The sequence below is a fragment of the Saimiri boliviensis genome, chromosome 12 (genome assembly GCF_048565385.1).
Source record: "Saimiri boliviensis isolate mSaiBol1 chromosome 12, mSaiBol1.pri, whole genome shotgun sequence".
NCBI lineage: Eukaryota > Metazoa > Chordata > Mammalia > Primates > Cebidae > Saimiri > Saimiri boliviensis.
This window is the reverse complement of record NC_133460.1, coordinates 35,686,201-35,711,044: the sequence shown is the minus strand read 5'-3', so window position 1 is coordinate 35,711,044 and position 24,844 is coordinate 35,686,201. Positions and strand designations below refer to the sequence as shown.

Sequence of the window (24,844 nt, the reverse complement as noted above, 5' to 3'; positions counted from 1 at the left end):
TGGGGGATTTGCTTCCAAGGTGGCTTACTCACACAGCAGCAAGCTGTACAGGCTGGGGGCCAGGGGCCTCACCCCTCCCCGCAAGACCGTCTGAGCACCCTCACACCAGGCAGTTGGCTTCCTGAGAGCCAAAGTGCAATGCCTGTTATGACCTAGCCTGAGAAGTCACACATCATCATTCAGTTCCGCCACTTCCCACTGGTCATACAGAGCCAGCTTGATTGAGTGTGGGAGGGGACCACACACAAAGGCAGTGTGGATCCCTGGGGGCCAACCTGAGGCTGGCTGCATACCACAAACAACTCCCACAATGCCAGGGACTGGATACAACGCTCCTGACCCCCACTAAACACTCAGCCTGAACAGAAGGCAACCAAGGAAACATTATCCCCCAAACTCCTCCCAGCTTCTCCCTTAGGGCAGCCCCAGCTTTTAAGGGAATTATGCCTAATAATTATTCCTGTTATGCAGCTCTTTGGTTACAGAAACAACACTGATAGAATAATCAAAGGTCCTCCACCATCCTCGCCCCTACCCATGACCCCGTCCACTGCACACACTGCTCCACGTCACTGTGCCTTTGCTAACTTTACTACAACTTATGCCTGCCTCTCCTGTGTGACACCCATGCGACATCCATCTCTAATCCTCTGAGTCATCCCCAGAGAAGCTGGCATGTGACTACCTCATCTCATTTCATACATCCAGGGCAGGAAAACATGGCAGTTAAGAACTCTTGGACCTGGGTTCAAACCCCTGCTCTGCCACTTGACAGCTGCAAGACTGTTCAGTCTCAGTTTCTTTCTCTGAAAAATAGGGCTGAAAGCATACTTGCTTCACGAACTCATGGAGCGTCCACATGGTTGCAAGAGTGCGGCACAGTGCCTGGCACACAGTAGCTCAAGAAAGGCTGGTCGTGCCCACTGGTGTGCTTGATCCAGAGAGGCAATCATTCATTCATTTTTTTCTTTGTTTCCTGAATCTTTGCTTCTCACAACTAGGCCATGAGAGTTAAACACAATGACTGCCTCTTCCTCCAGCCATCTCACCAACCCCTACACACACACACACACAACCACACACACACGTTCTCATACCACCTTCAGCCCTTGCCATCTCCTGTAACCCCAGAAAAGAAGACTGAAGTGAAGCCATCACCTTAGAATGGCACTGCCCTGGCCAGCTGCGGTGATTCATGCCTAGCATCTCAGCACTTTGGGAGGCTGAGGCAGAAGAATCACTTAATACCAAGAGTTCAAGACCAGGCTGGTCAACATAGCCGAGACCCTGTCTCTACCAAAAAATAAATAAATAAAAATGGCACTGCCCTAAACTCACTGAGGTGTCCTCGTCAAAGATTTATGGTTGTTTTTATGGCCACTTTAATAGGCAGAAGTGTGCACAGAGTTCCCTAAGAACCCACCATCTTAGACCGTTTTTTAAATTCCTCAGCAAACAAGTCTGTCTCATGTGACTTTTGTCTCATTCAAAATCTTGTAACAGGCTGGGTATGATTGCTCACTCCTATAATCCCAGCATTTTGGGATGCTGAGGCTGGTAGATTCACATGAGGTCGGGAGTTCAAGACTAACCTGACCAACATGATGAAAGCTGTCTCTACCAAAAATACAAAAAATTAGCTGGGCGTGATAGCGGGCCAGCTACTCGGGAGGCTGAGGCAGGAGAATCACTTGAACTCGGGAGGCGGAGGTTGCAGTGAGCCAAGATCAGGTCACTGTACTCCAGTCAGGGCCACAAGAGCAAAACTCCATTTCCAAAAAAAAAAAAAAAAAAAAAAAAAAGCCAAAAAAATGATAACATTAATGTTTACTTCTCACAGGAGAATCAGAGGAGTTCTGTCCTGAGATTGCCAGAATATGATGAAAAGAAAATTACACACAAGCAAGCAGGCCCCACTTTCAAATGGACTGAGAATGATCCACTGAAGTTCCACCAAGGCCAAGCGCGACCTCCAGCCAGCAGCAGGGAAAGACTGCCACTTACTGGCAGCCTCCGGAACTGGAGGGAGCATATTGAGACACTTTAACTATCTTTCACAAGCTCTTAACCTTTACACGCTGTCAATAAAAACCCCATTAAGATTTAAAAGGGATGTTTCTGGGTATCCAATTGGAGTAAGAGTTGGAAAACACTCCAAGAAATGGATGCTGTGTTAGTAACCCATCTGTCCCAGAACTCCAGCACTGTTCACTTTCCTTCCACGGTACCAACACCAAGCTAGCTGATAGGTGGAAACAGGGCAGCTCTGTGGTTGGCCCCCAAGAGCCAAGGAGTCCCCCAAGCTGACCCTCTGCACTGGCAATTGCAACAAAAACTTTTGCCTTGTCTTCCCTCTCTCCAATCTTTGTCCCTTCGGACTCTCCTCACACATCACATCCAGAAAGCTCCCTAAGATCTCTGGTGGGATGAGAATTCTGCTCTGTGCTCCTGTGGCATCCGATGCTTCCTCCACCAGGAGGCCCTCGGCTCACTGCATTACGCCATCTACTTACTGGCTTGCCTACTACCACCACGACGGGACATGCGCTGTGAGGGCATGCATTGTGTGCCCATCTATTCATTCCTGTGTGCACGCATTCATTCATTCGTTACTGAATGCCCACCACATGCCAAGCACTGAGGCATGAAGAACAAGGCAGACGAAGCCACCCATCCTCTCCCCACTTGCTGTAGAGTGCTGTTCACTCTACCTGTCCTCACATACCCATGCCATCCTATGTATGTGGCACTCAATACATGTTGGATGGATGTGCCCCCTCCTTCAACATCACTTAATTAACTTAGTAACTTCCTGCAAGGATTACGTTCTTGCTGTTACACCGCTGGGACTTCCTCCGGATCTCTCATGTAAGCCTGCGGCCTTCCAGCGTCACCCAGCCTACAAAGGCATTTTGTTCGGCCCAAGTTTGTAGTTTTTTTATTTGTGGCTAACTTTTAAAATTGGGGAAATTTCACATAAATCTTTTCCTGGCTTCTCTAGAAAAATGAACGCACATTTCTTCACAGCAGGGGTGAGTATCTAAGCTTCCTTTAGACGCAGTGGGCACACTTTACCTTGCCACAATCCCCACTCTCTCCGAGTTTTCTATCACTGAGGCCAAAAGCTGCTGAGGATCATCATCTCTTGCCCCAGCCAGCTTCACTCAGGACTGTGAATTGCTCTACATGTGGTTCAACTGAAGACACCAAGGTTACACGCATGTCATCCAAGAAATACATCTGAGATGAGCTACAACACAAATGAATGGGCAATTTTATTGATTTTTACCTCCTAGCATAGCCTCCTAACAGTGGATACAGGTTGCTGTGGTTTCCAGCAGGGATCTCAGATGCAAGGGAAATGAAGAAAACAGGGAAATTCCAAGGGTACCTCACCATGGAACCAAACGACATGTCGACTGGAACTCTTCTTGCAAACGAATGCTGAAGATCAAGAATGACATACTCACACCACCAGCACAGCTTAAATACTTCTTTGACAAAAATAATAATAATAAATTATATTCGACTCAGAAAATAAATTCTTTTCAGCAGAGTGACAGGAGGGTCCATTCACTGCATTGCACGAGGGGCCATATGGAGGGTGAGGATGTGCACAGGCTGCCACAGTGACAAGGGACAGGGGCGCAAGGCCAGCAGCACAGGCTGAAGTTAGCTGATGCATGCTTTTGGCTTTCATCCCACGGGCGGGTGGTGGCCGGACCCCTGGCTGTGGCCTGTCCGAAGTAAGACCGCAACGGCCCCCCTTCCTCCTCACGTCCGCCTTGTCTTCTGTTTCTTGGCCTGTCTCTTTGCATCTTCTGGGCCGCTATTGTCAGAGGCTACCTGGCCGAGCGCGCGGACTCCCTGCAGCCGACTTGTCAACTGGAGCAGCAAAGGAATGAGCTGGAAAAGAGAAAAAGTGTGAGAGTGGGATGCAAAGAGGAGGCTTCTGCCAGATGCAGAACGGAGCCTCACTTCTCAGCACACATTCTTCAGACCTGATCAGCAGCTGCCACATGCTAATGGGTGGGTTTCAGTTCATATGGGGCAGGCCTCTGTACTAGTGGGTCCCTAGGGATAATGGGCTGGCCTCTCCCTGGGACCAACACGTCCCTGGATGTATTCCAGGTTTAAGGATTAGGAAACATTGCAGAGGTTTACAGCCTTGAATAGAGGCGTAAGACTGGACTTGAGGCCTTCACAGGCCCTCCCAACCCTGAAATGCGATTTCTGTGACCCTGGACATCCTCTGCTATCATTCCTGCAGCTGTGAGGACTCGCTCTCCCTGACACCCTGCCATCTCCTGAAGCCTCTGGATTTCCTACCTTGTCATGGTTGTAACCGGCCAGCAGAACCAGCAGCGTCAGTGGCAGGGCAATGTAGGATCCTTGCGCGATGTCCTGCTCAGGCAGCTTCCTCTGCAAACACCGAGAGCCCCATCACTCCTCACCAAGGCTGCACGCTTGTCCACTACCCACAATGTCACAGCCACCACCCGCCCAGTCTTCTGAACTGGCTACCTGAGGACACCCAGGGGCCCTCATGATCCAAATTCTTTCTATCCAAAGGAAGGAACCAAAGTGATTTGGATACTTTTCCCCATGAATCCTCTTCTGCCCAAACCCTCACTATTTGCTTCTGCAACTCAGGAACAAAGACATTCCAATGACAAGGTATTCCTCAGCCTCTGGACACTCCTCCAAACTGAGGAAATGAAGAGCTGCAGCTGTCAGGGAGTCCTGGTGGTTGAAAAGCAATTGGGTCTCAGGTTGTTGAGTCCCAGCAACATGCAGGGACTTAGTCCCACAGGGATTTATCAAGAACCTGCTGTTCTAGGCCCAGGGCACACGGTGAGGGCGGCTATTCCCAGCCAGTAGAGCCTAGTGAGGAAGGCTGGGAACACTGTGGACCCCTAGGTGGTAACTGAGGAACCCCAAGCTTCTGGAAGAACAGGCCAAAGCCTAGCTATCTGAAATAACAAGAAGAAATTGTTGTTGATTTTTAACTTGTAAATTCTCTTAGAATTTGGTTTCCCCAAAATGAGTTACTTGCTTTGAGATGGTTGTTATTTACTGTATTGATTATATCTGAGAAAATAAATAATGTGAAAAGTTAAAATGTAGCTTGTAACTTTGGCTCTGCTAAGCTGTAACTTGTAACTTTGGCTCTGCTGAGCTGTTCATGTAAAAACAGGAACTTGGTGTAAGAGACAAACCACGTGGCCTGACTGCCAGAGAGAGATGACAGCACGTAATAAGCTTCTCATTACAGAAAGGCATATTGATTATGGCCCTGGAAAGGGAATGTAACCCTTATGGAGAGCTTATAAACGGACGCATGAGGGTTGTCTGTTGAGGAAAAACTTCCGTGGTGGTGATTAGGATGTAAAAGTCTTTCTTCTCCCACTGCTCCCCCAGGCCTGCATGGGGGTCTCCCCTCTCTTGCAGTTTTTGTGGTCAGGCTGGTTGCCCTGTGTCAGAGCCTATTCCCCCTGCAGCTGTGAGCCCCGTGCTTTTCTTGCTGATAATTCTAACTTTATGTTTAACCTCTATTCTTGGTAAGGTGTATGGTTTCTATGCTGACACACAGAAAGTTATCTTTATGTTGTTCTGCTTTTATCATACCACGTTGTGACTTGTGTGCACCAGTTTTGCAAATGTATTCTTTTTTTATGATCGTTACAACAATGTTGTGTTATCTCACTTCCCCATCCCCAAAGAAAGAGCATAATAAAAAACTGAGGTTTTCAGGGGAATTTTAGATGTCCACGGAGCGGCTTTATGTGATGTCTCCCCTGCGTCCAGCTTTGAAGAAAACTATTTGTCTTTTTTTTTTCTTTTTTTAACTGATCAATCACTTTGAGAGATCTTGAATCCATGTTGATATATTGGGAGCTGGTCTTCCAACAAGGAAGCAAAGCAGATACTGTTACGAGCATCCCTGTGGCCCATTGTCCCTTTCTCCAAATACAACCCCCAACTTTTATCTGGGCCACTGAGAATACAGGCCACCTTTCCCAGCCTCCCCTGCAGCCAGGCACAGCCATGGAACTAAATTCTGGCCAATGGTACAGGAAGAAAAGCGGTAAGAGCCACACACTGGCTGGACCCTAGAGGAGAGGTGGTATACTTTCCCTTTTGCTAGGTGGACAGCATTTGGCCAACTGCCCCATTCTGGATAAAGCAATGCGCTTGAACAGAGCAATGAGACAGAAAGGGCCTGGGTCCCCTGATGCCTAGGAGCTACCAGACTATCTCTGCACTGATGACTCCTGGACATTTGCCATGAGACAGAAATTTTCGTCTTAATAAAGCCCCTGAAATGCTGGGTTCTAAACCATTGGGTGAACCTATATCCCATTAGCCCACTCTACTGCCATAAAGGAAACAAATGAAATGAGAACTTTCCAATAAGGATAAAAACAAGTCAATGAGCCAGAGCAATGTTCTCAGTATAGGGTACCAGGACTCCTCTCTTAGGAGGTTCATGAGGCCACAGGTATTTTCATGACAATAGTTAAGTTGTGATGTGCCTTTTCCACTCTCATTCTTTCACAGGTGGACTTTTCCAGAGGCTACGTGTCCTGATGTCATCACGCCCACAACTAATGGAATGTGTGGCTTGTGGGTTCTTATGTTTTTAACATCTCAGTTTTAATTTCTAATGATAAATACAGATAGAGATAATCCATACAAACTCAAGCTCTTTAAAATCCTCAAAAATTTTTAATAGTATAAAGGGGTCCTGCAACGAACCCATCTGAGAACTGCTGGGCTAGAGAGTGGCTGTGGGGCCACTCTACCTGGGATGCCCTTTCGCAAGTGAAAGAATAAGGGCAGGAACACACTTCACCTCTAACTGCCTACTTCTGTATTTCTGGACATCTATTAGATTCTAACCTATTTTCCACTGAAGTAAACACTTACTTATAAGTTTAACTCAGGCCAGACACAGTGGCTCATGCCTATAATCCCAGCACTTTGGGAGGCCAAGGCGGGCAGGTCACCTGACGTCAGGAGTTCAAGACCAGCCTAGCCAACACAGTGAAACCCCATCTGTACTAAAAATACAAAAATTTGCCGGGCATGGTGGCATGCACCTGTAATCCCAGCTATTTCAAAGGCTGAGAAAGGAGAATCACCTGAACCCAGGAGGCAGAGGTTGCAGTGAGCTGAGATCGTGCCACTGCACGATCTGGGCCGGGAAAAAATTAATGAATAAATGAATGAATGAATGAATGAATGTTTAACTCAGCAGGAATTAGAGTGAGTATTAGTCTAGGCTCAGGTCCCAGGCCTTACTGGGTCATCTCAGGCAACCATGATGAGACTCAGTTTACTCAGCTATGACATGGAGATCATATGAACACCACCCACTGTGGTTGGACACTGTGAAACTTGATGAAATGAGTGTGTGAAATGCTCAGCAGTGCATGGAATACTGAGTAAAATCCAGGCAGGAGGCTATGGACAGTCACATCAACAAAGGAGGAAACCAATGTGCTTACAAAGCCCCCGTGAATGTGCAATGCTGAGACACTCATCACATGAATGGCAGAAGAAGGTGAAAACACCGTGGCTTGAGACAAACCACCTCACTCGAGTCCTGGTTCTGCTAACACTCGGTGAGTGACTCAATCTTTCTGGGCTTCTGTGAAAATGGGAGGAACAGCACACCTGCTCGAAGGCTTGCTGTGAGGATCAACCTGTGAGGGCCTTGGACGGGGTAGCACAGAACAGGCACGCTCTTCATTCATCACTTGGCCCTGCTCGGGAATCCAACCCCCGGCAGGTGCCATTTCTCACATTCTCAAAAGTAACAGGCAGCAGCTACGAGGCCGGGTTGCTCAGCTACTGCCGCTGGCTCCCAACTGTGGCCCTGAGACCAGATGAGTTCCCTGCTGGGGGTCCTTGGGAATGTCGCTGCCTGCAGCCATCAATGGCCTTCACAGAGGCCTCTCCCATCCACTGGGGCCAACACACAGCCCCAAGCAAAGGTAAGTGGTTCTTTTACATGCTCATCGCTCTGGCACTTTCTTTTTTTTTTGAGACAGAGTCTCGCTCTGTCACCCAGGCTGGAATGCAGTGGTGCTATCTTGGCTCACTGCAAACTCTGCCTCCTGGGTTTACAATTGCCCTGCCTGAGGCTCCCGGGTAGCTGGGATTACAGGCGCACACCATCAAGTCCAGCTAATTTTTGTATTTTTAGTAGAGATGGGTTTCACCACATTGCCCAGGCTGGTCTCAAACTCCTGACCTCAAGAGATCTGCCCACCTTGGCTTCCTAAAATGCTGGGATTACAGGCGTGAGCCATGGCACCTAGCCCTCTATGGCACTTTCTAATCAGGTCTCCATTGTGAGGCACAAGGAAGTGCTTCCTCCTGAGTCATCAGAAAAACTCCCTTGTTCAGGTAAGATATTTGCAGGCTCACTGAGCATGAACCACTTTTCACAGAAGCCAGGAATTGGCAGCAGAGCTCTGCTGAAGCCCTAGCTCAGCTCCATGTGCGCTGGTGACCCTGGGCTGCTCACATCTCCCTCTGGGTCTCAATCTTCCCATCTCTAAATGAGAGGTAATTCCTGTCCACCTTCCACGCAGAATGGCATTCAAAAAGCATGAAATGGTAACTGGAAAGCATGTGGAAAAAGACAATTTGGAATCATACTTCACACCTATACTAGAAAAACTCCCAAATGATAGGAATTTAAATGTAAAGAAGGAAACCATAAAAGTCCCCCAAAATCATGATAAATTCCTATAAAAGCTGGGAAGGAAGAAAACCTTCCTATCACTAAAAATCCCAGAAGCAATAAAAAAAATCCAACAAATTTAACCTAGAAATAAAAAAAAAAAGTTTAAAAAGTTAAAAAAAAAAAAAAGTAAATCTTTGCCTCAGCCAAGTGAAAAGATAAACGACAAAAATGGAAAAACATGTACAACAGACATTACAAAGGGTTAATATTCCTAGTATACAAAGAGCTGAAAGCTGTTGAAGAAAACCAAATTCTATCGGAAAAAACAGTTCACAGAAAAGAAAATACAAATAGCTCTTAACCACATGAAAAGAGAGAAACGCAAATTAAAAGTACACTAAGATAATATCACTTCTCATCTATTAGACTGCAAAAATTGAAAACTTTGACAACATATTCTGTTGGAGAAAAAAGGTTCTCATTCACTAATGGCGGGCATACCAAACAGTAAAACCCCTGTAGAAGGGAAGTGGCTGTGTCAATCAAAATTCCATATGCATTTACCCTTTGACTCAGCATTCCACTTCTGGGAGTCTAGTCCAAAGACAGACTGACAAACATTCAAAAACATGCCTTCGTAAGGCAATTCATTCAAAGGTTATTTGTAACAGCAAAAAACCAGTGACAATCCAAATGCCCCTCAACCAGGGGCTAATTGAATATCCTACAGCGCCAGGATCTGAACGTGTCTGTGCCTACAGAATTCGTAAGTTGAACCCTTATCCATAAGGTGACAGTATTAAGAGGACACCCCTTTTAGGAGGTGATTAAGTCAAGGATAAATCCCCCTATCAAAGAGGCCTAAGGGAGCTTGTTTGCCCCTTTCCGCCTCGTGGGGACACAGCTAGGTGGCACCATCTATGAAGCAGACAGCAAGTCCTCGCCAGACCCCAAATCTGCCTGCGCCTTGATCTTGGGCTTCCCAGCCTCTAGGACTGTAACAAAGACATGTTTGTTGTTTGTGAGTTACCCAGTCTAAGCTACAAAACGGCAGCCCGAACAGACTAAGACATATGGTATACCCACAAAGAGGAATGCTGTGCGGTTATTAAAAAAAGGAAAAAGGAGGATCTGAATATATTGTTCCCTTTACAGTTACTATTTTTTTTTTAATTAAATTTCTCATTCTTTCCACTGAAAAGGCCTAGAAGCAATGACCAACCCCATTAGCTATGAGGCCAGATTTTTCTTTTTTTAATGCAGATTCCCATGCTCCACTTTTACCCCCTATCAAGTTCAGAATCAGTAGTGCTAGGCTGAGCCCTGAACTCCCGTTTCTGTTACTGCTGATGTATCTATTTAATCATCAGTTGATGATACTGCACCTGAGCTTCAGTAATCACAAAACAATTTTATCAAAAAGGTGAAAGATACGTATATGTTCTGTTTGTTCTGTTGTTGTTTCCAGTCTATCGGTTACACGATAGACTATATGCAATAGATACACATATTGCACATAGTAAGGGGCACATACTACAATGAATTGAGCAATAAATTAAGTTTCTTTTAACCCACAGGTATTCTGTCCATCTGTTGTTGGTTGTTTCTTTTTCTTGCCATTTATTTGTCAAACAAATCAGGCTCCAGGTGGTTGGCCTGCATTCCCATGGAGTCATTTGTGTGCTCTCAGGCCCTCTCTATTTTCTGTAAAGTAGCAGTTGGTTCTAGAGGTTTGAGTGGGCCATGTACCATGTACTCCCGCATGGAGAAACACACGTCATCAGTCACAGTGCAGTGGTGTCCCTCTTCCCCAAAATCGTTCCTGAGCCGCCGACCTAAACAATTACACTGCTCTTACCAGTTTCCTCCTCAAAGGGAGTGGCAGGCATCAGTGCTCAGAAAAGCTACAAAGAATCTGGGGAAGCCCAGAATCAGAAGGCGGAATGAGAGAGTGACCCAATGCCAGAAGCCCGTTAAATATCTGCCCTGCGACCTGCCATCTGGAGCACAGGCTGTATGGACGCGCCGTCCCTTGCCACCCCATGGATTGTTTTCTTTTGGTTTGTTTTGTCAGTTTTTCTAGAGAAAGGGTCTTACTCTGTCACACAGGCTGGAGTGCAGTGGCATAATCATGGCGCATCGAGGCCTCAACCTCCCAGGCTCAGGTAATCCTCCCACCTTAGCCTCCCGAGTAGGCAGGACTATACATGGATTCCACCACGCCCGGCTAAATTTTGCATTTTTTGTAGAGATGGGGTTTCACCATATTGCCTAGGCTGGTCTAAAACTCCTGGACTCAAGAGATCCACCAGCCTTGGTCTCCCAAAATGCTGGGATTAAAGGTGTGGGCCACCAAACCCAGCCCATGGATTTTTCTTTTTAACTCCCCCTTTTACTCACCGTGGGATTGAAAATCAAGGTGATGTGTTTATGGTAGCCCACTGCGGTGAAAGAAACTTGAGGCAAGATGTAGTCATACTGGGATCTGGGGAGTGTGGAGTCCAGAAGCACAACATAGTTCTGTGCACACATGGGAAGAAGTTATTCTTATAGGAACGGCTCTGGCAAAGCAAATGAAAACTCAAACCTAATGTATAGCTGTGATGTAAAGAAATTTATGTTTTTAAAGAACTCCCCAGGTCTACACATCCAAACCAAGGTTGCTGCCTTCGAAGTAGCAACCTCAATGGGCTATTGCATCAGTGGCAGGCCTGTGTCCCCAGTGTCTCTGAGACTGTGGCTTCTGATAAGGCTGTCAGAACCTGCAGCTCTTTTTAGGAGTACTCAACCGTGACAATTAGGGTCCTCTGAGAATCTGACTTTATGAAACACAAAAAAATAATTATGAGCCAATTCTGATGAGGGAGGTATGTGATACAGCTGAGGATGCTGTATCCTAAAAATAGAGCATCCCTGGAACAGCACGAGGGGCAGCCACAGCTCTGTGCACTGAGCCCCGACCACGTGCCAGGCACCATGTACACTGCATCAGGCCCACAGCTGCCATGCTTTCAACCACTGGCAAGGCCGAGATCATTACCCCCATCTTATAGTCGAGGAAAGTCAAGCATGAAGAGAGTGAGAGTAATGTGCCCAGGGTCACTCAGCGAGGAAGGCTGCCACACATCTATGAAGGCTCTGAACTCAGGGGAAGTGTGACCCCAAAGCCCAAGATGTTTCTACATCACTATGGTAAGCAGCGATGTAGAAACTCCCCTGGAGAAAAGCCTGGGAGAATTCCATGACAGCCTGTTTCATTATTTTACAGCCGTTTTCCACAAAGAAAGGCTAGAGCATAGCATCCTCATAGCAGGTGTTAAGCCAGGAGAGGGAATGTCACCACCTAGGCTCACACTTGACATCCTCAGGCTGAGACACCAGCAAGAGAACCAAATTCTTTGCAAAGTTTGCACTCCCCACACCAACTACAAGTTAGCTCTGTCCAAATAGAACTGATAATAAGCAGTTTATAATCAGTAAATGACATCCAAAATAATGGCTGAAAACTTCCCAGTTCCAAGGGGACACCAAAAAGGTGGAACTGCAAGTGGTCTACACGACACACATTATAATTAGACTGTCAAAGACACAGAGAATTTTCAAAGCAGGAAGAGAAAAGTAACTCATCACATTCAAGGCAACCCCCATCGCAAGGCTCTCAGTGGATTTCTTAGCAGAAATCCTCCTAGCAGGAGAGCATGGGGTGATATGTTCCAAGTGCAAGAGTCAATGATGCCTAACGTAGGCCTTGGTTAAATAAATTACTGCGTTTCCTATTTTATGGACTACCGTCCATAAAAACCATGGTATGAAAGATTTAATGATGAGGAACAGATCTGCAATATATTCTTCATTGAAAAGCACGGACAACAAAACAATGTACCAAACAGTGTCAGTTTTGAATTATTAAAATAAATGTCTATTTACATTTATACGTGCATGCGCACATGTGCCTGAAAAAAGACCCAAAGGATACCAATCACCACGTTAGCAGTGGCTATTTCTGGATGATGAGGCTTAAGTCTTTTTTCCAAAATCTCCTGCCATGAATATGTATTCTTTTTGTAAATAGAAAAACAATTAAGAGAAAGTAATCCCTGCAGAACCCAACCTCTTTTGATTGAGAGAGCACTTTTCCACAGAGTGGTATTTAGGGAGAAAAGGGAGAGAACTGTGTTTCCTTAAACTAAACAGAAGAATTATTAAAACAAAAGCAGAACGCAGAATCGGGCCACAGGTCTTACCTCGCCGTCTCTGAGCAGCGGGGGGAAATGGAAGAAGAGGGACTGGCCAAGGGAGACAGTCTGGATCGGATTGTCGAGGTTTTCACTTTTGTAAAGCTTCACCTGGAGAGAGAAACAAAACCAGACATGCTTTGACAGTAAACACCTTCAACATTTCATATCAGACATCCTCAGGAAAGCTGCTCTCTAGGTAGGTGTCTGTGGATATTTGAAAAAGAAAGCTCTTCCCATATGCATCACACATCCCTTAGTCATCTGAGACTCCATCCAGTTAAAATTAAGATTCAAATCAGATTCTGACGACCTGTGTTCTTGTTCCAAATAGTAATAAGAGTTAATATAACAGTAATATTAAAAAGAATAGCTTCTAACATGCGCTGAACATCTGTAATATGTCAGGCAGGCAGTATTTTATTTATATTATCACCAATCCTGACTATGAAACAGGCATTGTTATTATCCCCATGGAGATCCAGAGAGCCAAAGTCACCTAAGGTCGCACAACTTACACACTGCATAGCCTGGGACTCAACCCCCTGAGGATCCCAAGGGTCATTCCTGCCTTGCACTGCCTCATCATATGATGTCACCTTAACTCCACAAATATCTGTTAAAGTCAAAATGCATTCCATCATGTACGTGGCTCTCCACGCTGCTTCAAGAGGCACTGAGGTACTTTGTTTCTGGCTTTATTTCTGGAGTTGTTGCCTGTTCTCACTATTCTCACAACCACACAGGATGGGGCATGAGCAGGACTATGGTGCAGTCCTGGATGATGGCAAAGGCTTTGAGAATGCCACACTGCACTTGCCACAAGAGAAAAAGAATACCAGGACCATGTCCCTGGGCCCATGCTGGCACCTTTCTACATAACACACAAGGGGAGTTTTCCTAATATGAAAGTCACAGACTGAAGGCTTATGAGTCACATCAAAGACCCCTTATGTGTTCTTTTGCCTTGTATAAGGAAATCTGAATTCACTGACTCTATTTAAAAATCAGGTGATTTCAAATAATTCTAATTTCCAGATTCTATGAAAAACTGGGAAGTGACGCCAACTCTGAGCAAGAATTCCAGCAGAGCAATTCCAGCACAGCAACAATCAGGAGCCGGAGCATGGCATCCTCTCCTGTACCTCCTCACCTCGTGGTTGGGGCAGGGGTTCCCCAGTTTGCCCCCCACCCTACCCAACCCCCTGCACTCTCTGACATTACTTGCCTGGTCCCCACAAGCACACACCTGCAAGCCCTGGACAGAGCAGACTAAAGCCGGCACACACTTTCAAGCTGCATACTTAACTGCGTATAAAATTACAACTGCATCTTAATATACCCTCAGAGCAATTCATTAACATCTGCGGAGAGTCTACAGGGTATTTTATAAACATTTCTTCATCACGGTAGCATAGAGATTTTGTTAGAGTGGGATGAGATTATAATGGGTCTCTGAGTCCAAAATCTAGGCTTTACAGAGGAGGAAACCGAGGCATGTGGAAATGAAGCGACTGGCCAAGGCAGCAAAGTGAGTTACTACTGGAGACAAGAGAGAGCCTCAACCACCTGCCCACCACCTCTGAGACACTCTGGGTATCTGTCCCTGCCCAAACCTCATGTTGAATTGTAATTCCCAGTGCTGGAGGTGGGGCCTGGTGGGAGATGGTGGATCCCTCGTGGCTTGGTGCTGCCCCTGTTACAGAGTTCTTGTGAGATCTGATCATTTAAAAGTGTGTGGTACCACGCCCCCAACTCTCTCTTTTGCTTGGGATTCTGCCATGTGACACGCCTGCTCCCACTTCACCTTCCGCCATGACTAGAAGCCTCCTGAGGCCTCCCCAGAAGCAGAAGCCACTAGGCTTCTTATACAGCCTACAAAACCAGGATCCAATTAAACCTCTTTCCTTATAAATTACCCAGCCTCAGCATTTCTTTACACCAATCCAAGAACGTCTAATACAACCTCCACTCCAGAGACAATTTTCAAAGTTATAAGGCACTTTCTCTAAGATTGGCTTTCCACCCCCGATTCCAAATCGTACTGGCCACTGCTCAGGCTCCTACTACAATTCTTTGAAAGATCAACAGCTGGCAAACCGTTATCTGAAACCGGAACACATTCCCTCCAACAATTAGCAATCACTGCGCTACGTGCAGCGGTCCAGCTCTTCAACCTCAATGCCAGCCCTCAGCAGGTGGCACTCCGGAGCACCTCCACCTGTCATACCTAAGGCATGAGACAGGCATAAAACCACAAAACATCCCACTCTACTTGTCTCAAAGCCAAACGGGACACAATACTTGAAATTTAAAAGTCTGGTCTTACCCATAACGTAGGAAGGTACTCAGAGGAAGTGATCACGTTTCCACTTAAATCAAATTGATTAATCTGCCGGAAAACTATGATGTTTACATCATCGATGTCATTATTCCCAACCTAGAGAGAGGGAGAGAATGTGGGTAATGAGAAAGCTAGGAACTTCTATGCTAGGCATCTGGCAGCCAGAGAGCTGACTCAGGGTGGACTTTACTTTTTACATTAAGGAAATGAAGTTTGTTACGTCCAAGGTCACAAACTGGCAGAGGACAGCTATCCCTGGCCCTCAGACAAATTTTGTTTCGAGAGCACAATATTTTTTTTCTAAGTTTTAATTACTTGCCAGTAAGTTAAAAAGTAAGAAATTTCATATATAATGCCAGATTTCCCAGCTTCTCCTGAAAAAAGGAGAAGGATGCTCTTGCCCATTAGCGATCAGCAGGGGTACAGTCACAGCACCCCCTATGTGTGGGGACTGTACATGGGGTATGCGAGACCCCAAAGGGCCAGCCCCCTTCCCTTTCACACTTGCCGGCCACAGTTCACAGTATATTAGTGATCCTGGCCTAAGTTACTACACCAAGAATATGCAAAGCATTTTGGTGTGAGATGTAGTGATCCAAGTCATTTAAAATGCTGACACCATAAAGACATCAAGGAAATCCACTTCTGGCTGATTGCGGTGGCTTACGCCTATAATCTCAGCACTTTGGGAGGCTGAAGCGGGCAGATCGCCTAAGGTCAGGAGTTCAAGACCAGCCTGGCCAACATGGCAAAACCCCATCTCTACCAAAAACACAAAAACTACTAGGAGTGACGGTGTGCACCTGCGGTCTCAAGTGCAGGCTGAGGTGGGAAAATCACTTCAACCCATAAGGTGGAGGTTGCAGTGAGCTGAGATCGTGCCACTGCACTCCATCCTGGGTGACAGAGTGGGACTCCATTTCAAAAAAAAAAAAAAGAAAAGAAAAGGAAAAGAAAATCCACTTCCTAGGTCAAAAGTTCTAACTGGCTCAATAACCTCCCTCCAAATTCCTCACAATCTTCGTGCATAATGAAGTCACCTAAATGAAGCTACTAAAAGACAGCCCCTCTTGCCCACCTAAGCCATCTAGTCTTGCCAATAAGAGTTATTCAGTGAGAGAAAAGCCCTAATTCAAATGATTCCCAGGCCACATCCTGTGACTTGCAGGATGTCCTCTTTAGGGATTAATTTAGCTGAGTCCTGATCTTGAATACTAAAAGACTGCCCACCAAATGGGAGCAGGAAAAAGGTCATCTGAACCTAAGAAAACTGGGTGGCCCTGCCACCCACTGAGCCCATGTTCTCTCCATTACTATCCCTTGATTTGAAATGCTGCTTATGCCTTAAGATCCTTCACTTGCGGAATAATGATAAGAGCTTACAGGGCAAATCACAGGGAAGGATACAACAGTTCCGATTTCCTTTCTGAATGCATGACAGCAACGCTGTTCATTAAAAACCCACATAAGATGCTGCTTGTGAAGATGACACTATTCTAAGAGGATCCTTAATGAGGATTAGAGCTCCCCCCGCCACAGATCAAAGGCAGACAGCCAGAGGAACTTGGGAAGACTTCTGATCAGGGAGGCACCCACACCCAGGTGCAGTGGCAGCACTGAATGCCTCACCTCAATAACCCGATGGTGGGGGAGCGCCCGCTCAATGTGGTCGTTGCCTTCTGCCTTGAGCTGAACGTGGTACACACATCCCGGCTGCAAATAAACTCAGAGTCAATTCTCTAGAAAGGAGGCTTCTTGTATTGCGCCTGGTCTAAGCCTGGTTTGGCGGCATGTGGTCACTAAGACAGGAGCATTTCTGTTCCCCCATTTCCCAATCTACAACTTGTTAACCTTCTTTTTTTGAGACAAAGTCTTACTCTGTTGCCCAGGCAGGAGTGCAATGGCACACTCTCAGCTCACTGCAACCTCTGTCTCCCAGGTTCAAGCGATTCTCCTGCCTCAGCCTCCTGAGTAGCTGGGATTACAGACATGCGGCACCACATTCAGCTAATTTTTTGTATTTTTAGTAGAAACTGGGTTTTATCATGTTAGTCAGCCTGGTCTCGAACTCCTGACCTCATGATCCGCCCGCCTCTGCCTCCCAGAGTGCTGGGATTACAGGCGTTGAGTCACCATGCCTGGCCCTGTTAACCTTCTTAGAAGTCCAGAATTCCTTTAAAATCACCCCTGGCGTTGAAACATCTGAAATTCTGTGACTCCTTCATTCCCAACTCAGTTTCATTTTCTTCTACCCCAGAAAAGTCAAATTTGGTTTCTTATTTCACAATTCCAAGCATAATATGCACTCTCACTCTTCTAAGATTGTTTTCCTCTCCATCTGCCTCTCCCCTCTACCCATATATACACATCACTAGATATCTGGAATGTCCATCGTAAGCATTCCCAAATGCTTGTGTTGGATATTATTTCTGGGAAATGGGAATTTCTAACTTCTCTTTTTAAAATTCAAATGATCTGGCAACGCTGAGTCTGTCTTCCCCCATGGCTACAATAAGCTGGAGCCAAGTAACAGGCTGCCCCTTTCCACAGGCCGAGCCCGCTCCACAGTCCTCACCACTCCCTATTGTTCACTCAGCCTCCTCCACTGTTCACACTGCTCTTCTGGCCCCACAGGCACTTGGCTTGAGAGCCCTGGCATAAGCCATGGCCACACACTGCTAGGGCCGAGTCCCACCAAATCCTGGGTTTTCCAACTTCATTGTGCCACAGATCCTGGATCTGATCTGTTAGCTAGAAAAAAGGCAAACTGTACCCATTAAACTAAGAACTGGGAGGCTCCAGAGTCCCACCCCACCCCTCTCACCCACCCCACTCCTGGCAGTCTCGGGGGTACCACCAGACACTTCTAGACACAGGATGAAAAGAAAGTCCTCTAAGAAAACACGTTCTAAGTCTCACCAGCAATCCACGTAACCTGAACTTGCCCTCTTCATCTGTCACGGTGTCTTCTCCATAAATGCTACAGTCGTTCTGGCCCACGGCTTCCACAGCAACCCCTTGTTCCGGTTCTCCGTTTAAGGAAGACACTGTGCCGTAGCAACTAGTACGGCAGGAAAAGACACGAACGAGAAATTCTGATGATTAAGGACCCAAGTATTTCCCATTTACCAGCAATTACGGTACAAAACAGCTCAGTGCAGAATTGTGCCCCAGTGACCCAAGCAATTCGATGTGGCCGGGCCACTTCCAAACTGCACCTTATCCCTCCTGCCAGAGTGAAAAGCTGTCATCAATTTCTCTTCTAATACATTTTGAGGAATGCTCTGGAAAACTGTAATTTAAGAAGACTAAGCTTCATTTTCTTCTTTCTGGGCTTTATTTTAAATAATGGAGCATTCAATAACATGGAAATAATTCAATTCCTCTTTCACTCCACATATTCAGCTGAAAATGGTGCATTTTTCTACACCCAATCTTTCCGATTACTCTTCATGTAATGTGATTCTGTGAACATGTACAAAAAATACAAATATATGTATTTTTGTTTATATGTCTGTGTATATACACGTATATATGTACATGTCTTTCTATCTATAGATGTGTATCATTTTTATTTTTTAGTTTTAGTTTTTTGTAGAGACAGGGTGTCTTGCTATGTTGCCTAGGCTGTCTTGAACTTCTGGAGTCAAGCGAACCTCCCACTTCAGCCTCCAAAAGTCCTGGGATTATAGGTGTGAGGCACTGCGGCTTGCCAGACACTAATGTGTATCTATCTACCTATAGCTGGAAACATTCAGAAAAACTGGAAGTACTGGTTGTTTCCCAAAAGAAGAACTCGGGTGGCTGAGAGACGGGACAGAGGGGAAACTTTACACTATAGTCTTTTCAGCATTTTGAAGTTTTACTCAAGTGAACACACTGCCTCCTTTTAATAATTTAACTTGGGTTGGGCCGGGCACAGTGGCTCAAGCCTGTAAACCCAGCACTTCGGGAGGCCGAGGCAGGTGGATCACGAGGTCAACAGATCGAGACCATCCTGGTCAACATGGTGAAACCCAGCCTCTACTAAAAATACAAAAAATTAGTTGGGCATGGTGGTGCGTGCCTGTAATCCCAGCTACTCAGGAGGCTGAGGCAGGAGAATTGCCTGAACCCAGGAGGCGGAGGTTGCGGTGAGCCAAGATCACGCCATTGCACTCCAGCCTGGGTAACAAGAGCGAAACTCCATCTCAAAAAAAAAACAAAAACAAAAAAAACTCAGGTTTGAAACTTTTTTAAAAAATAAAAGTGGCCAGGCCTGATGGCTCACACTTGTAATCCCAAGACTTCGGGAGGCGGGCAGATCACCTGAGGTCAGGAGTTTGAGACCAGCCTGGCCAACACAGTGAAACCCCGTCTCTGCTAAAGATACAAAATTACCCAGGCCTGGTGGTGGGCAACTGTATTCTTAGCTACTTGTGAGGCCGAGACAAGAGAATCACTGGAACCCAGGAGGCAGAGGCTGCAGCTAGCCAAGACTGTACCACTGCACTCCAGCCTGGGCAAGAAGAGTTAAACATTGTCTCAAAAAATAAAAAATAAATAAAAGCTTTCGGTAACTCAATAGGCTTTCTCAAGTTAATTTCAAAATAGGAAATTTGAGACTGAACCACCAGGTTGAGCTACTAGGACAAAAAGGCAGCAGTCAAAACTCCTTTGCCCTAGTATCTCATCTCCCCTGCCTCCCAGTTAAAATCAATATGAAGCCTGGGGTGCATCTCCAGGCAACAGAAGCCTGAATGTGATTCACCAGCCCAGCCCTGGAAGAGAGTTCGGTGGCGGGGGCACATACCTGTAAGCGGTTCGATACCCCGTGATAGTGATCTTCAGATTCTGGCCTTCCTGCACCTCGATCATCTGTGAGGATGGCTCAAACCGGAACTCCTTCATCATGGGCTTGAAGTAATACTGGCCAGGGCTCTGCCAAGATAATCACATAGAGCCTCAGCAGCCATATCTAGGTATGGCTTAAAAGTGGGGGGCAAAGGTCATGATGGACCAGAATTACACTACAGGAGCGCCATGGCTTCCCAGGCAGCCAGAAATGGTAACCCTCTCTCTACAATCACAATTCTAACAATGGCAGCTGCCAGTATCACCTGCCTGCATCGCCTCTGCGAGGTAGAAGTCATATTTCACATTTGTTTTTAAAGACAGGGCTTCACTCTGTCCCCCAGGATGGAGTGCAGTGGCAAGATCACAGAACACTGTAGCTTCAACCTCCTGGGCTCAAGCAAATCTCCCACCTCAGCCTCCTGAGTAGCCGGGACCACAGGCATGCACCACCGTGGCCAGCTAATTTTTTAAATTTTTGTAGAGATGGGGTTTCCCTATATTGCTGGTCTCAAACTCCTGAGCTCAAGCAATCCTCCCACCTCACCCTCCCAAAGCAGTGAGATTATAGGCATGAGCCACCAGGCCTGGCTTGTATTTGAATTTAATGAATAAAGAAACAGACTCAAAGAAGCAAAGTAACTTGCCTGATAGGACACAGCAAGTAAGGAGCAGTACGCATCACTGCAAAGCAGCATGCTCAGATGCCCCACTGCCTGGTCTGTGGTAGTCCCACCACAGCCACTTTGTTACCACGACAGACAAGATGACCAGCTAATTGAATCCCTACCAGTTAGGGCCTCCGACTGCATCTCAAAAGAAAAACTGCTGCTCTCTTCCCACCATGTGGAATGTGATCTTCAGAAGAAACACAAGCTAACCACCCAACAAGACTCGGCATCATAAACATGATTCCAAGGCAAAACAAGACGAAGCCTGAGAGGGGAGCCTCTGTGGCCAGGGTAATTAATTACAGTCTCAATGACAAGCAGGTGATCAGAAAACGAAAGGTGCACATGAAGGGAACATGAATCAGCAGCATGAAGTTTGAGTAAGAGCAATACTCTTAACTACTGTAGTTCCCCCACAAAACTGAAACCGCTCCACAATGGTTTCATCTTCTCATGTTGTCAAGCAACGCTAAGTCTCGCACGCCACATCCTGGCTCTCTCTGAGGGAAGACGGGCAGGCGGGAAATTGCAGAACACATTACCAGGTTTGAGAACGTCAGAATGCCATTGTCCTGGGTCAAGAGGTTGGAACGAAACAGGCCACCGCTAAGGGATAAGAGGACTCCTGGAAGGGGCTGGTCATCCTCAGCTTTTATCTGGGGATGAGAAGGCGAGACCAGAGAGCGAGGTTAAACTCCTACTAACCATGAAGATAACAATTCCACAAGCCAAAAGGTCATTCTTTTACATTTTTTTTCTTTTATTGTTACTCAAAGGAGGACAGGGGACCTAATCTTCCTCCCCACAGGTAACTAATGTTGTAAGTTTTAAAAGTTTGGTGTGTAGCCTTCCAGAACTTTTTTTTGAGATAGGATCTTGCTCTGTTGCCCAGGCTGGAGTGCAGTGGCATAATGTGGGATCACTACAACCTTTGCCTCCCAAGCTCAAGCAACCCTCCAGCCTCAACCTCCTGAGGAGATGGGACTACAGGCACACGACACCATGCCCAGCTAAGTTTTTGTATTTTTCGTAGAGATGGGTTTTACCATGTTGCCCAGGCTGATCTCAATCTAATGGGCTCAAGCATGTACCTGCCTGGGCCTCCCAACATGCTGGAATTAGAGGCACAAGCCACCATGCCTAGCCCAGAACTCCTTCTATTCCCACACACATCTTATAAACATTACGTGTGTATTGCTGTTCACAGACTGGCAAGTTCATTGAGTGGGTGGAGAAGATGAAATAAAAATGCCATGTTACGTGTACAGTTCTACAACTTGCTCTCTTCCTCAACAATTTATCCTGCTTCACTTCTGCCAGCCAACAGAAACCTGCCTCCCTGTTTCTTAACTACCGGGTAGCATTATAAGGCAGGGGTTGACAAATCACAGCCAGCAAGCCAGCCACCTATTTTTTGGTACAAAAGAGACAATCGGAATATCCCCAAATATGTATCTCTATGTACTTGGCCTTTTTTTTCCCCTGAACAATCAATTCCTAGAAGTAGAATTGTTGGATATACGCTCTGTAAATTCAGAAAGATACTATCAAACTGCATTCCAAAGTGGCTGTAACTACTTAGAGTCCCATAAATTATTTATGCTTGGGAAAACCCACACTTACAAAAAAAATACAGATTGCCTTAATTACGGCAAGTCTAATCCCCCAAAACAGTGTTTCGATGGTAACTTCCTTTGCACATTTCCTCAGTAACTATGGAAGCTTAGTGTTTCTATATTTATTAGTCACCTGCGTTACTTTCATGAATATCCTTTTCATATCCTTTGTTCATTTTTTTTTCTAGCATGTTGTCTCTTTCTTACCAACTTTAGGAGCTCCTTGTAAAATGGGGATAGTGTTGGCCAGGCCTGGTGGCTCACGCCTGCAATCCCAGCACTTTGGGAGGCCGAGGCTGGTGGATCATGAGGTCAGAAGTTCAAGACCAGCCTGGTCAACATGGCAAAACCTGCCTAAAAATACAAAAATTAGCCGGGCACGGTGGCCATCACCTGTAATCCCAGCTACTCAGGAGCCTGAGGCAGGAGAATTGCTTTAGCCCAGGTAGCAGAAGTTGCAGTGAGCCGAGATCGCAGCACTGCACTCCAGCCTGGGCAACAGAGTGAGACTCTGTCTCAATTTAAAAAAAAAAAAAGGGCGGTGGGGAGAATATTTTTTATGATACAAACATTTCTTCCCAGTTTGAATATCTTTCAATTTGGTTCAAAAATTCAACAATATAGAATTTTAAATTTTTATGAGATGTAATCTGTCACTTTACTCTTTTCCTTTGGCCTATGGTTTATAAATATTCCTTCTCAACGATCTCTAGACCCACTCTGCACAATCAAAGCACGCTTCTTCCCAAGAAGGACTGGTGGAAGAGAGCTAGGCAGCTAACACCTCATTCAGAACAATCTGTGTCCTTCAACATGAATGGTTATGGATGAAAGCTTCAACTACTTCCCAGAAGGTACACAAACATGCTCAAGTCAACAGCTCTCCAAATGATGCTGTGTGAAAGAAGACAGACCAAAACAAAAAAGTATATCCTGTATGATTCCATTTACATATCGGTTGGTGCAAAAGGGATTGCGGTTTCTGCCATTACTTTGAATGGCAAAAACTGCAATCCCTTTTGCACCAACCTACAAAAATTCAAAAATGCAAACTGATCAATGGTGACGAAAAACAGATCATCAGCTCAGTGGAACTGTGGGAGGGAGGGATTACCAAGGAGCGGCAGGAAATCTTGAGGGTCACAGATGTGCCCACTATTTTGACTGTGGAGGTGTTTTCATCAGTACATTCATAGGTCAAGACTATCGCTCTGTACCCTTTCTGTGCAGTTTATTACATGTTAATTATACCTCAATATAATTGTCTTTGTAAAATAGAGTGTTACCTCAAAGCTTACGCCTGCCAGGGCATAGGCCTTGAAGTCTCCAACGGTTCCTTCCACTGCAGTCAGAACGTAGCCCTCCTTCTGTGAGGTCACCGTGTACTCCAGGTCACTGTGCAAGGGGCCGACACTGAATAGGACAAAGCAGAATGTGACCAGTGACTTTGTTCACACCCACAGGAAGCCTTACCAAGCCCAAGGAAATGTGGGACCAGTTTCTTTGGTGGACTCCTATGCTGATCCCAGGCAAACGCGTCTCTATCCTGGGCTCACCTGTAGGCACCTTTGTCATCGGTAAAGACTGTGATCAGGGGCGAACTCGCCCCCTTTTCACTGATGACAATCTCGACTCCTTCCAACTCAGGGTGGATCTGGCCTTCTAAAAACAGGCCTGCCTTCCCATGGATCTCGATCAGCTTCCCTGGGCAGCTTTCTAAGAGGGGAAGAAATAAACATAAGGATGGGGCTTGGTTACAAAGAAACAGGAGCCTCTTGGCTGGGGGCTTCCCAATACTGATATTAGAAGCTAGTTCCAAATTTGGTTATTTAATACCCCTGGGAGCTCAATAATAGGATACAGCCCAAGCCTCTTTGCATCCCTGAAAAGCCTTGCTCAATGCCAAGACTTTAGCAAGAGACTAAAAAAATGCTGAAGACGGGTTTTTACTACTACTCTTCAGGAGGCTACAGATCAGGAGAGAACCCTTTACAGCAGACAGGAGGCTGTGCTGCTCAGCCTCCAGAGGACCCACTGAGGAAGACTGCCCCAAAGGGCATGCCTACTGGAAGTCACGCTTTTCAAAACACTCAACTTCCAAACACGAACCGCGTAATGACCACAACCTACTGAAGCCATAGTGCTGGGAAAAAAGATAAGTTAGCAAAAGACAAATACTCCTCACGTGATCATTTCAATCGTCCATTCCCCGCCCACACACACACACACACACACACAAAAACACCCTCCTATCATGCTCTGAAAAACAACAGAAAGATCATCAAAGATCATCACTGCGGTTTTGCTCTTCACCTACCTTCTGGTTTCAACCTGATAATGTCAAAGAAAACCAAGTCCTTTTCCAAAAAGATCAACTAAATTCTTATAGCAAAAGTTACTTTTATTTATCTAAATCATTCATTCATCCATCCATCCATCCACCCATC

At 46.0% G+C, this 24,844-nt stretch overlaps 1 protein-coding gene across 1 annotated transcript in view; it reads right to left on the bottom strand.

Moving 5' to 3' along the window:
• Positions 1-3,251: 3,251 nt before the first annotated feature.
• Positions 3,252-24,844, bottom strand: part of LOC101046937 (BOS complex subunit NOMO1) — a 65,065-nt gene continuing 43,472 nt past the window's right edge. The window contains exons 21-31 of the mRNA XM_039477769.2: positions 23,954-24,113; positions 23,684-23,810; positions 21,324-21,437; positions 20,070-20,197; positions 18,197-18,338; positions 16,907-16,990; positions 15,263-15,373; positions 12,943-13,044; positions 11,099-11,218; positions 4,330-4,422; positions 3,252-3,906 (exon numbers count right to left, since the gene is read on the bottom strand). Of these exons, the coding sequence (XP_039333703.1) occupies positions 3,775-3,906; positions 4,330-4,422; positions 11,099-11,218; positions 12,943-13,044; positions 15,263-15,373; positions 16,907-16,990; positions 18,197-18,338; positions 20,070-20,197; positions 21,324-21,437; positions 23,684-23,810; positions 23,954-24,113 (1,313 nt within the window). The 3' untranslated portion in view covers positions 3,252-3,774. The remainder of the gene's footprint in view (positions 3,907-4,329; positions 4,423-11,098; positions 11,219-12,942; positions 13,045-15,262; positions 15,374-16,906; positions 16,991-18,196; positions 18,339-20,069; positions 20,198-21,323; positions 21,438-23,683; positions 23,811-23,953; positions 24,114-24,844) is intronic.